General features: G+C 60.2%; 4 protein-coding genes across 4 annotated transcripts in view; 3 read left to right on the forward strand and 1 right to left on the reverse strand.

Moving 5' to 3' along the window:
• Window positions 1-451: 451 nt before the first annotated feature.
• Window positions 452-4,102, forward strand: P884DRAFT_227628 (ribosome 60S biogenesis N-terminal-domain-containing protein; the record flags this gene model as incomplete). The annotated part of the gene is made up of 2 exons (XM_069439688.1): window positions 452-609; window positions 693-4,102. Coding segments are annotated over 2 exons (3,439 nt in total), but the record flags the coding sequence as incomplete, so codon positions are not given.
• A 1,025-nt stretch (window positions 4,103-5,127) lies between these two features.
• P884DRAFT_279117 (uncharacterized protein) lies at window positions 5,128-7,950 on the forward strand (the record flags this gene model as incomplete). Its single annotated transcript, XM_069443263.1, has 3 exons — window positions 5,128-5,225; window positions 5,345-5,478; window positions 5,576-7,950. 3 exons carry the CDS (start codon window positions 5,128-5,130, stop codon window positions 7,948-7,950), a joined length of 2,607 nt encoding a protein of 868 aa, XP_069295813.1.
• Window positions 7,951-8,736: 786 nt separating this feature from the next.
• On the reverse strand, window positions 8,737-11,245 carry P884DRAFT_247182 (uncharacterized protein). The gene is made up of 3 exons (XM_069440488.1): window positions 11,108-11,245; window positions 10,860-11,039; window positions 8,737-10,789 (listed from the first exon to the last, which is right to left on the reverse strand). The coding sequence occupies exons 1-3, from the start codon at window positions 11,195-11,197 to the stop codon at window positions 8,810-8,812; spliced, it is 2,250 nt and encodes a 749-aa protein (XP_069295814.1). The 5' UTR covers window positions 11,198-11,245; the 3' UTR covers window positions 8,737-8,809.
• Window positions 11,246-12,518: 1,273 nt separating this feature from the next.
• The window catches only part of P884DRAFT_45421 (uncharacterized protein), a 1,407-nt gene continuing 1,067 nt past the window's right edge, over window positions 12,519-12,858 (forward strand). The window contains exon 1 of the mRNA XM_069445905.1: window positions 12,519-12,783. Coding sequence (XP_069295815.1) covers window positions 12,677-12,783 — 107 coding nt within the window. The 5' untranslated portion in view covers window positions 12,519-12,676. The remainder of the gene's footprint in view (window positions 12,784-12,858) is intronic.

Below are 12,858 nucleotides of genomic sequence, written 5' to 3' on the forward strand. Positions count from 1 at the left end.
ATCGAGTCGAGTTCACCCTCTTCCAATCACACACGCCAATTTTGACGGCGAGCATAAGAGAAGATTAAGATCCAGGGAGGATGTCGGGGAGACAGTGTGCCCGAGTATTCGAGAGTGAAATCACATCAACCCAGACTTCTCGGGACCATGTCTCTGAGACTGCATCAGGCCCAGCCCGAAGCTGCTGGTGACGTACGGACTCCTGGTAATTCAAGAGTTTCCGGAATACGGAGCACCCTGGGGTACTCCGCATGTTTGTGCGGAATTACGGATTTACATAGGTACTCTGCTGAGTACCTCGGTGCGGGGAAAGCTGTGGGCTTATCGAGCCGCTAAGCTGCGATTAGAAGGCGGTAAAATGTTGCAGAATGGGCGAAATTCCGAGTGAAAGCTTCGCCGGCTTGCGCAACGAAAGGCCCCCGAAAAACAGGGCAATTTCGCAGCACGAAAACATGGGGAAACGGCGTTCTCACGGCCCCGACGGCGCCGCAGCGTCGCGGAAAAGGCAGAAGACTGTGCACGAAGCGCCGACGTCAGAGGAGGTTCACACGAGCAGACAACTGCAGCAGCTGCTCTCCTTCAGTCAAGACCCAGCGCGGGCGCGGCACGGTGCGTTTGAGCTCACACGATTTCGCTTACTTTCTGAGTCGGCCCATCTGACCTTTTTTGTTCTTTTTTTCCTCTCTTTCCAGGTCTGCAGTCCTTCAAGCTCTTCCTCGACGATCTTCTCGACCCCGACCGCGACCATGCCGACCGCCCTAGGATCCTCCGGGACTACCTCCGGTCCGCGAACCCCTCCGCCGACGAGGAGAACCCGGTCTACCTGCCGGACATCATGCAGACATGGAGCTACGCGAACCAGACCAACAACGACAACATCATGTCGGCCGTGGCCGTCGTTCTCGCCCTGCTGCTGAAGCTGCTCTCGCGGTCTCTTGACACGGTGCCCTTCGGCCTCGGCATCTGCAGGACCCTGCTCCAGAAGCGCCAGCAGGAGCTCATCGCGCGGAACCTGTCGGCAGACAAGGGCAAGGCCTTCATCATTTCTCCGACTCTGCGCATGCTGAAGGAGGCCATCAGCTTCGACGGCGGCGCCATCGCAAGACCCTTGTTCCGCGCCAGGGCATCCACCCTCAAGTCGCTGGCCCGGAACATGGGCATCGTCCACATCGGGGATGAGGCCGAGGATCCGAAGCGGCCGTCTCCTCGGACCAATGCCATCCTCTTCTTCCTCAGCGCCCTCAAGTATCTCCATCCCGAGGCCAAGAAGGAGCTGCTCTCCCAGAGGGACATTGTGTCCGCCCTTACGCGCGACCTCAAGCAGGACCCGCCGTATCTCGTCCGGGAGCTTCTGGATGGCTTGCGGAGCCACGTGCTGCTGGATGACAAGCTCCCGAGGGAAGCCAAGGGAAACTTGCTGAACGCATCCACTCTCACCCGCCTCTCGGCGCTTTACCAATACCGTCTGGACGCCCAGGTCGAGGATGGCCCCTCGATTTCCGACCTCGCCCACGAATTCCTGCTGCTGGCATGCACGAATCCGGCATGCGGCGTGCTGAGACAAGACTCGGGCTTTTACCCCCGAGACGCCGATCCGAACGCCGCGATCCCCGCCGCCGAGCTGGATGACTTGGGCTTGGAAGCGATCGTTTGGGTGAACAAGTACAAGACCGAGGTGCCCGTTCGGAACTTCGCCTTGTCCAATTTCCTTCTAAGCCTACGTCCGTGGTCCAGCGTCAGGCAGAGCGAGCTCATCACCTCCGTCTTTAAGGTCGCCCCCGAGCTGGTGGCCAACTACTTCCTCGCCAGCAAATCCTTCACCTTTGAGCCAAAGCTCTCGGCAACGTGGATAGGATATGCCGCCTTCATCTTCAACGTCGTCACTCTCCCTTTACCCGACCATTTTTGCCGCGCGACTGCCTTTCCCGAGCTCCCGCCACCCCCCTCAATCGTCATCGACAACATCCTCCCGGCCCCGCTGAACCAAAAGACATTATCCCGGAGCTTGGCGAATAAGTCGAGCCTGATCTCGTTCTTTGCGACTCGAATCTTGGTGGTCGCGATCGAGAAGCTGGAGCAAGCAATCAAGATGCACCACGACCCCTCGCACTCCAACAGGACAGTCTGGGCAGAGGCCGCGCGCAGGCTGGTCGACGAGTTCTGTCAACGGAGCCCCGGTATCAAGGAGATGATCAACGCGTACCGGTCGGTACCCGAAGGCGATCTTCTCCACCGGGAGGCAGCAAGTCGGTTATTGCGCCGCTGCTACGAGGTGCTCCCACAAGTCGCCCTTCTGGCCAAGTTCGACGTCTCCCCATTCCTGGAGACAACCCTCGCCCGTCTGTCTCGGCGAGAGCTGAGCGATCCCCGCAATTTTGCCCTGAGTCTCAAGGAACTGGAAAACCTGCTCGCCATCGCCGGGTATTCACCTGGGATGCGGTGGCTTGCCGCTTCCGAGGCTCTCTCCCTTTCCCCATTCACCCTCCTGCTCAAGGTCTGCGTAGATGCTCCCCATGGCGTTGCCCTCGAGACAATACGGACGGTGCTCAACTTCGTTGCCGTCGAGCAGCAACTAGTACCCGCCGAAAACAAACACCCCGGGCTGCTCGCGCTACTCGAGGCGCTGCAATCCTTACGGCAGTCCTCCCCGGATTCGGTCGCGCACCTCTGGCCGTTCTTGGATAACTGCTTGACTCGCTGTGCAAATGCGCCGGTCAAGTATGTTGAGAAGATGCAGGATCTGGTTCACGAGTCCACCTCGGGGCCAGACCAGGACTTAACTGGTGCGGTTATTAGTCCCTTAACGGTGGCCATCCTCGAGCAGTTGCCGTTCGTCGCGGCAAAGGAGGGCGGGGATGCCACGATCAGGGCCCTCGGCCGCTTTCTGCCCAAGTTTCTGGGACTCTCGGCAACTGCCGGGGAGAGCCAGCCGTTACTCGACCTGGTCTTTTCGAAGATGGTGGCACACCTCTCGGACACAAAGGGCAAGCTCGCCAAGGCCGGGGTCCCGAGAAACCTGGCGTTCGAGCACAACACACCGCAGCCGACTTCGGAGCCCAAGGCCAGGAAAGGTCGGGATACGACGACCGGGCAGCAAGAACCACGGCCCGAGCCCGCCGTAGATGAAGAAGTTCTAGAGAACACGCTCCACGTGCCAGACGTCCTGGAGGCGGACAACTCGGCATTAATGAAGTGGTCGTCCAAGACCGTGGACGAGCTGGTCGACGAGGGTTATCTTGCGTCTCTCATAGCCCTCCTGGCATCGGAGCATGCCAGCATACGAAAGGAGGCGCTCGTCAACATCCTGAAGGCAGCGGCCAAGATCAAACAGTCCGAGTACGAGGAAAAGGAGCAGGTCTGGCTCCTCCTGTCGGAGATCGCCGAGACCGCGCGCGACAGCATCAACGACGAGCCGTTGCCGAGCACCATTGTCTCGTTTGCTTGCCACGGGCTCAACGTGCTTCGCGACCCGCTCTCCAACCTCTACGCCAAAGTCAACCTGTTCCTCACTCGCGGGCCGGTATGGCGCCTAGACAAACCCCCACTCCTGGACGAGATTCTGTCGGAGGACCCGGGCGTTGGCGACGCCTTCTACGCGCAGGCTAACTGGCTGCTCGGTTACCTAATCGACGGGCTGCGCACCTCACGCGACCTCGAGCTGCTCCGCAAGAAACGGGCAAAGGGACCCGTGTTGGAGCGCATCCTGGCCCTCGCGGCCAACCCGTACATGCGGCTGCCGCTCCGGAGCCAGGTGCTGAGGCTGCTGTACCGAGCCACGCGCATCCAGGGCGGTAGCACGACGCTGACGACGAGGTTCGGGATCGTGAACTGGCTCGAAGCGAGGCAGGCGGCTTGCACGGATGCCGCCGAGGCGGCTGTCTATGGGGGGTTGCGCAGGAGGATCTGGGAGACGTGCGACCAGGATAGGGTGAGGGCATGGAGTAGGGGAGGATTGGACGGTGCCGCGTCATAGCAAGCGGCGGGTTGTGCCGTGACATCTTTAGAGGAGGTCTAAAGGAAAGAAAGAACAAGACGTTGCTTTGTCTGAAGCTCCTAGTGCCTCCGTTTCGAGGGTTGACTTGCTGAGCTCGATTGTGATACCAAAGCTGTATATGTAGAGTACACCACGCAAAAAAAAAAAAAAAAATAAAAATAAAAATAAAAATAAAAATAAAAAAAAGCAAGCAATGAAACGTCTGCAGCAGCCCGACGTTGGCACCGTGGAATCGCAAATGGCCCACGAGATCTTGGAAGCAACACCTAGCTACTAGTAGTACCTTCTCCCAAAGTTGCCAACGTTGTTATCCTGCCTGCCCACCTGAGGCGCCTTACCTATCGCTCCTACCTCGTGTCGGTACCTCCTTATACCTTCTTCATACCTGCCTGAAGTGGTTCAGGTTGTGACTTGCAGGAATCACATGGAGGAGGTGGACACGGGTTGTTTCCTCAACCTAAAGGCCATCCATCAACAAGAAATTGATGTTGGCCGAGAACAGCAGTTGGGGTAATTTTGAAAGCCACTTACGGGACCCCGCCACTCACCACGCGTTTTTACGTATGCACGGATTACTGCGGAGAGATAATTCTTGTTGCTGGGCACCCTTGCCATGCTGCTGTCGCCACCCCAGCACATGGACCCTTGTCAGGCCGCGGTTGTCAGAGGCTAGGGCCACAGTCGACACCCAATTGATTTGATCGACTGCAACCCGCTGCCACAGGGTGCACTCTAAACAAGGCAGCAGGAGCCCAAAACTTACCCAAACCATCAAAGCTTCCACAACTGGCCGATTGAACAAAACCATCCATACGTAACTCACCACCACCGCCCTTGGTACAAATCGCGCACTTGTTGCACCGACCGACCCTTCCACACAAAGAGACTCTTCAGACCTTTTTTTTTTTTTTTCGTGACCCGCTGCCCTGCCTCGCGGCCGACCGATTTCCTCTCCCCAACTTCCCGAAAGCCAATCCGTTTCGAACACCAGAGCAGCCCACATTTGGCTCCCCCCCTCTGACCGCATCTTGTCCCAGCACCACCAGCCCCAACAACCTGTCCGGCATAGACCGGCCCATCGCATGCAGGCGACGTCGCAGCCCTGATCCGATGGTTGCTGCATAACTTTTATAATGCCTGAACGATACTCGGCAGAGTTTCTGCTGCATTTGCGCCAGTCGCCGCTATGCGTCAAGCCTCCGAATCTGCCCCCTCCCGAGGAGTGGATGGGGTACGTTTTTTGCCTCCCTCCCCCTCCCCCCTTCCCCCTCCCGTGTTGTGATGCGTGCACATTGTGTGCCCTGCCCTCCGTATGCGCGACTGATTGCTGACTTTATGCCTTTTTTTCAGACCACCTCCAGAGACATTCCGCAATCAGCAGAAAGCATCCAATGACCGAACCAAGTCCGGAGAAGGTGGTGTACCCCCGAATCAGGAGAACAGGCGTCCGCCGCACGACCGCAATGGCTCCAGAAATGCAGCGAGTACGCCTCAATTCCTCAGGCGAGCCGGCCGGATGACGCCTGACCGCCTCCCGACTCCTTTGTGCTCTTGTCGTGGCTGACTAAGACCCCAAAACAGACCCGGAGGATCTCATCCTCGGCCCGCCGCGGACAAGCTTCGCGTCTGCGTCTGCCACGTCAATGCGCGGCTCCCGGACCGGCGGCGACGCCGAGAAGGGGTTCAGGGACTCAGACCGACATGATCGTAACGACCGCTTCAACTTCCGTCACCGCGTCAACGACTCGGATAACCCCAGCGACAGGTTCGGGAGAGACGCGAGGGACGGCCGGAACGCTGGCTTCCGCCGGCGGCCAGACCAGGACCAAGACAGCGAGGGTTGGAGCACCGTGAAGCCCCGCAAGAGCTTTGGCCACGAGGGCGCCGAGCGTTTCCACGGCCGCATGGGCGGCGTCGGAAATGACCGCTTTGGCGCGCGGGACGACGCCCGCCGGGCGCGGGACCGCGACGACCGGGACGCCGGTGGCCGAGGCAACCGCAATTTCGAGCATCGATCGCGAGACCAAGATGGCGACGAGGCCGATACCCCGCGCAGGAACGGATTGGGGCGCGGCAAGTCGGAGTCCTGGTTCCGAGACAACACAGCCGGCAGCAACTCGGACGCGCCCCCAATGACCCAACGGGAGCGCATCGAGAGGGCCAAGAGCTGGCGTGACCGGGATCCGGAGGACAAGCCGAACAACAGGCTTAGCGATCGAAACGATCGAAACCTCGACCGAAAGTGGGATCGCGACCGTCATGCTCGCGTCGAGAACGACCCGGAGTGGCTGGACGAGCCCGCTGAGACCAGGACGCAAGGCCACACGGAGGAGGATTTCAAAAAGTTCATGGAGTCCATGAAGGCGGGCAGAACGGGCGGCGGCGCTCCGAAACAGGAGGAAAAGCCCAGCGCGCCGCCTGATCAGCCGCCCGCTACCACGGCCGTCGAAACGGAAAACAAGGTTGCCTCGGCGCCTGTCGTAGAGCCGGGGCCAGACAAGTTCTTCGCCGCCTACGGGAGCTCTGGCCTCGACGTCGGGACGCCGATTGCCGAGGTCAAGGACGCGATCAAGCCCAAGACCGCAAAATCCTCGAGATTCATGGCCTTCTTAGCTCCGCAAGACGATAGCCGAGCAAAGACGGAACCGGCAACGCCCGCAGCGGCGGGACAGTCAGGCGAGAAGACCGCCTCGTCGCAGCAGAGCGACGCCGACAAGGAAGCATTCGCACTCCTCATTCAAAAGCTCCAAAGATCTGGGCTCGGATCGTCCTTGCAGGGCAGCGCGCCACCAGCCCAGACAACAACAACAATAACAACAACACCCGGCATGTTCCCGGAGCCATCACCTTTCCAAGAGCTGCAGCAGAAGAGCGCCGTGACCTCGCCGGAGCCATTCCAGCAATACGGCAACAGTGGCAGACGCGACGATCCACGCGCGCGCGCTTCGCAACATTCGCTGCACGACATGATCTCCCCTCAGCCGACCGGCCTCCCCATGCCGCCTCCGCCGGCCACTCGCCCGGAGCAGGCCCTACAGGAACTCCTCGCCCAGCGGCACCAGTTGCCAAGCCAACCGAGCACCCGCGCAGAGCAGCAGAATGCCAGCGCCATCATCCGCAACAGGGAATTCCTGGTAGGCTTGATGCAAGGCCACCGCGAGGTCCCCGAGCCCGCGCGCGCCGAGCAGCTCCTCCGCATGCCGCAGCCGACCAAGCAGGTCTCGCTCGCCAACGTGCCGGACCGCGAGCAAGACTATTCCCGCGAGCGGAGCGCCTCCCAGCGTCAGCAGCTGCGGGGTGGCCCCCCGGGTTTCCTCGACGACGCCCAGTTCCATCCGGGTGACGTGGACTCCCGCCCTCCCCCGCAACCGACCCAGATCTTGCAGCGCCCGCCTCCTCCGGGCCTCGATCACCAGATGCACCCCTTCCACATGGGCGGAGCCAATCCCGCCGTCTCCGCAGCAGCAGCAGGCCAGATGCCTCCCCAACGACCCATGATTCCGCCTCCGGGCTTGATGAACAACGGTCCCCGGAACATTCCCATGCCTGGCATGTTCCCGCCCAACTTCCCTCCTCCCCATGGCCATAGCGGTCCCGGTAACTTCCCTCCGGGCCCGCCTCCCCCACACGCTGGTGGCCCTCCACCTCCCGATGGCATGGTCGGTCCGCCCCCGGGACCTCCGCGCTCGATGCAACCGCCTCCGGGTTTTTTCGGCGGGCCACCGCCGCCGGGATTCATGCCGCCGCCGGGAATGGGCGGCGGCAGCGGTTTCCAAGGTCCTGACGGGCCGCAGCCGCCCAATGCAGGCCCTGGTCCCGGTCCCGGTCCCGGTCCCAACCACGGCGGCATGGCCGGCTTTGGCGGGATGCCAAGCCCGTTTGAGAGATTGGAACGCATGGCCGGGATGGATAGGCGTGGCATGATGCCACCGCCGGGAGGATACCGGGGTCCTTGAAGAGCGACTCTTTTGGCTCCACTGACCCGCGAGCTGGGCTGGTTTCTAATTGATTAGTTTTGACGGTGAGTAGGTCGGGTTGGGAGAGGAGAGCATGCTGTACCTCTCTCCTCGCCTCTTCTCTTTTTTCTTATTATTCTCTTCGAAAAGGCTTGTCCGTAGGACTACACACTACCCGGTCATGCTGAGATGGGAGCCCTCCTTGGCGGGGGTTGAGGCTTTGAGCGGATACATGTTCTTATCTACTACCCTCCCCTGCCTACCGCAGTGTCAAAAATTGATCAGTAACCGTTCTGCTTGAGGGAGATGTGAGGATGTGCTGGCACAGGCAATCAGGGCAGTACGCTTGGCGGGCGGGAACAGGCGGTGGCAATGAAATGCATCCCCCAAAGCATAATGGGCATGAAATCGGACCGACCGGCGGCAGTAGACAGGAACGGGGCAGATAGGTCATAAACGGGGTCCTCGGACATTATAACGATCCAGTCGATCACATGTTGTAGGAAGTGTGACTTGCTTGTCTGTCCCATAGAGAGAGAGAGGAGGGGGAGGAGGGGGGAGAAAGAGAGGATGGAAACGGCGTCGCGTTGTTGTCAACCGTGATTTGTCGTCGCCCTGCCCTGTCCGTGGTTCGTCTTCACGGAATCGGCATGTCCCATCGTCCGCGTTCCCGCTGTACATACATACCGCGGCAGAAAATTCGCTCGCTAGAAGCGAGGGATGGCATGGTTATGGGGCGGGGGCGTGACTGGATAACGGGGGTGATCGATCAAGAAGGACCGAGTTCCACGTTCAAATATGTTGAGCACGTCCTGAAGGTGGGTTCGGGATTATATATATGTACAGTACATAACAGCTGCTAGCACCGCTCAAACACGCGATACAGACCCTTGAGGTTGGCCACCTCCAGGATCCCATCCTGCATCAGCGACTTGGTAGCCACCAATCTGGACTTGAACGCCGGAAAGAGGACGTGCTCGAGCGCCCGACGCACGTGGCTACGGCGGGCCTTGATCTCGTCGTCGACTTCCCTTTCCTGTGCCGCAGCTCCCCCATCTTCGTTCCCGGGTGTGGCAGGCAGCTGTTCGGGCACGTAGAACGCAGCGATCTCTTTAAGCAGGGACTCGAAGCACGGCCGCTCTTCGGTCCAGTCGACGTGCGGGCCCAGCCGCAGGAGAAAGCGCGGAAGCTTGACGAGGGCCGGAGTGTAGCCCTTGATGAGCAGGGGGATACCGAGCAGCTCCCCCGCGGGCGAGATGTCGAGAGAGAAGTACTCGAGCAGCATCTCGCGCCGCTCAATCAATTGCTCGGCGACAAGGCCGACGATCTCGGGGACGTCAAAGTCTTCGTCCTCGCCCCCGTCCCCGCCGGTGGTGGCGGCGGCGGCAACGGCGGCGTCCTTCTCTTGCTGCGCAGCCAGGGTGAGCAGCTCCCTGAGGTCGAGCGGAGGGTTGAAGCGGATAAGGCCAAAGTTGCCAAAGTCGGTCAGCCCCAGCTGGTAAAAGTATTCGAAGCAGACGCGGCCGTAGTCGACCAGGTACAGCTTGACACCGCCCTGGATGGCCGCGAGGCGACGACGCTCGTCGACGATGCCGACAAATGTGTGGTTGGCAAAGATCTCGGTCAGCTCCTGGTGCATATCTTCGCGCACGGCGGCCCGCAGCTCGCGGATGCTGATCAGGCGACAAGCGGTGACCTCGCGGTCGACCGTCTCGTACTCGATCACATCAGCGTCGGCCCGGGGATCAAGCGGCCGGCCACCGCCGCCGGCGGCCGCCGCCCCCGCAGCGGCAGGGGCCAGCATGCTTGTGATCTTGCGCAGATTGGCGTCGGTCCGGACGAGACTGTTTTCGTTGGGCCGCGCGGAGGACTTTCGAGCGCTACCGCCGCCGCCGCCGCCGCCTCCTGCCTTAGAAGCGGCGGCCGCTGCTGACTGTTGTTGAGAGTCGGGGGCCGGGCCTGACCAGGTGCTGCCCGGCAGGAGGGTCTGGGTCACAAACGTCCGACTGGCGTCCACCGCAGCGAGCCTGGCGCGAATGTGCTCGCAGATGGCTTGGATGATCTCATCTTCGTTTAGAAAGTTGACCTCGCGCTTTGTGGGATGGACGTTGACGTCTACCCTGCGCGGGTCAATTTCGAGGCTCAGGTATACAAAGGGGTGCCCGCCCTTGGGAAGAAAAGCCGAGTATGTCTGCTCGATGGCTTTTCGGATGTTGGACGACTCCACACACCTGTGGTTGATGAACAGAAGGATGGTGGTCTTTTTGGTACTGTAGTTGGCATTGGTGACGAGCCCCTTGGCCTTGAACGCCCAGCGGTCATCGGACGTGGAGATCTCGGTGAGTTCGCTCGCAATGCCGCCTCCGTAGATCTGACGGATTCTGTCGTGGCACGAAGTGCTCGCCTGGACGGCAATGCTTGTGGACGACTCGCCATGCTTCTTGCAGGAAAAGGCAACATTGGAGCAGTGAATGGCGTAGCGGCCTACCATGTCGATGATCTTGTTGTACTCGTCCGAAGGTGAGCGGAAGGCTCGTCGACGGGTCGGGACGTTATAGAACAGGTCCTCGACCGTGACCTGGGTGCCTTGTCGGCCGGCCACAGGCTTCGGGTCCGGCGACTGACCAGGCTTGGCAGGCACCAGCTTCCCGCCGTCATAGTAGGCTCGCCAGGCGCAGTTCGACTCGCGAGTTTTGGTGGTCACTGTGAGATGGGCAATATGGCTGATGCTGGCCAGGGCCTCGCCGCGAAACCCGTAGGTGGCGATGGTTTGGAGATCCTCGAATTTTTGCAACTTGGACGTAGTGAAGCGCTCGCACAGAATCGGCAAGTCCTCCTTCTGTTCCCTCGGTGAGAGGTGAGCAGTCCGGACAGGGACGTATATGGGAGCCCGGGAAGGGGAATCTCACATCAATGCCCGAGCCGTTGTCGGTGATTTGCAGCAGCTTCAGGCCGCCATCTTTCACCAGAACCTCGACGGATGTGGAGCCTGCGTCCACGGCATTCTCAATCAGCTCCTTCAACGCGTGGACCGGAGCGACAATGATCTCTCCGGCGGCAATCTTGTTGACGACATCTTGATCGAGGGCCTAAGCAGCTCGGACTTAGCAATCCGAGTAGGATGCGACCCGCGCTGAGTGGCGAGATGTTGACCAACCTTGATCCGGCGGGGAACTGGCGTCTCGTTTAGAGCATCGGCTTTCCGCTTGGCGCCGCGGGGCGCATCCAGTTCCATTGCATCACTCATCGTTGCCGTCTCGGTCGGACACCGGGTGGGGAGGGGGAGGGGGTGGGGAGGAGGGAATGCGGAGGCCGAAACTGGCGAGGTTGAGAGCACTTTCCTTCCCCGCGCTTACATGCGGCCGCTCTATGGCTCAATTCAGCTCAGCCACGGCAGCAGTGCTAAGAAAACAGCACCAAACCGATGTGAAATCAGGCATCCAACCGGCAGGGCAGATAGCGACTTCCTTGCTAAGCCGCCGGAACGGTTGTTGTTGCGGGTCCTGCCTTGCTGGGCCCCGGTCCCTGACCAGGCGTGACTTGCAGGACCAGGGTTACAGTTCTTCTACTAGTAATCTGTAGTTACTACAAGTACTGTACCAGGGAGGGCGGGGAGGGCGGGTGCTGAGGCGGGCCGCTAATCCTCGCACGGACATCATTCGCCCTGCTGTGTGCGTGCCAGGTATTAACTACGTAGTATTCACAATCCGGAATCCGGAATCCGTATGTACATATATGTACTGTACATACGCTACAGCATATGTAAGGTATGTAATCCGTGCTTGTACTTCGAGCTGCTGGTGAGGTGCGAAGCTGCTGGTGAGGTGCGAAGCTCCTTCTCGCTCCCGGATTTGTGTTTGCCTGGCACTCCACAAGGCACAGCAGGGTTACCGATCTGAAACTCTTCAAACCGCCCATGTTTTCAGGGAGAATTATTTGCCCTCTCGATGCATGTTACCTCCGCACGACAGCGTGACAGCACCAAGGCCAACAGAGTATCCGTACCTGGTTAGCGTTCTGGCACCCTTAGGTCCCTCCCTCAGCCCTCCATACCTTCGAGGAAATATTCGGGACAAGGCCCTGACGTGAATTCTCCAGGTTTGGACTTCCGGCCAGTGGTTGAGTCCGGAATGCCAGGCAACCCTCATCGAGGGGGGCTGAGCTTCCTAGCCGATGTCGTGGCCGACTACGGATGCGGACTGTGCCTTTCCCCGGCGCTCTTGTCGCCACTTCGACGGTTGTCAACCGGCCCCAACGGGTCGGGCTGATTCGGTCAGCAGTCAGCTGATGGCACCAACAACTTGGGCAGTTCTTTATGGTTGTCGAGGGAGTGGGGTGGGGTCTCAAGATAGAGTTGCATCCTGCAGTGCGCTCGCGCGCCGCTCCCGCCCATGCTTGCAGGTCCCGCTCCCGCCTTACCAACCCGTCCGTCATGCAGCCCTGCGGTTTTCCCTAGGCGGACAGATAGAACAAGCTGGGCGCCCTCAACTCGTGCGCGAAGTGTATGTGCTCTGTTTGTTGGCCCTGGTTCTGCGGACGAGTGACCGGCCCCCTTGGGTCGCAGCCTGTGACTGTGTGACTGTTAAATATGGGACCGCCGGCCGCCAGCACGGCCATTTTGGCCTCGCTCGCGGACGCGTTGATGTTACACAAGGGCCGAATACGCTGGATTTGAGCGGTAGTAGTACAGAGTCTTGTGTGTCATCTCAGGACCACTTTCCCGCTCATGACAGGCGCTTCTCCGCGCGACATGTCTGGGCTGTCAAGCCCGGACGCGGCCCTGAGTGAAGGACACTCTTCAGTCCAGGTCAACCTCGACATGTCGAGCCAGCGGTAGGTAATTCCCTCCCCCCCCTCCCCCCCCGGGCCCCCCCCGTACTGCTGCTGCCCTGGGGTGGCAAGACAACA

This window comes from Thermothelomyces heterothallicus, assembly GCF_042370625.1.
Source record: "Thermothelomyces heterothallicus CBS 202.75 unplaced genomic scaffold P884_scaffold_19, whole genome shotgun sequence".
NCBI classification, from domain to species: domain Eukaryota; kingdom Fungi; phylum Ascomycota; class Sordariomycetes; order Sordariales; family Chaetomiaceae; genus Thermothelomyces; species Thermothelomyces heterothallicus.

Coding starts and splice junctions, on each gene's coding strand:
- P884DRAFT_247182 (XM_069440488.1), bottom strand. CDS start 11,197: ATGAGTGATGCAATGGAACTGGATGCGCCCCGCGGCGCCAAGCGGAAA. Junction 11,040..11,107: donor CAGTTCCCCGCCGGATCAAG/GTTGGTCAACAT, acceptor CGAGCTGCTTAG/GCCCTCGATCAAGATGTCGT. Junction 10,790..10,859: donor ACAACGGCTCGGGCATTGAT/GTGAGATTCCCC, acceptor CCGAGGGAACAG/AAGGAGGACTTGCCGATTCT.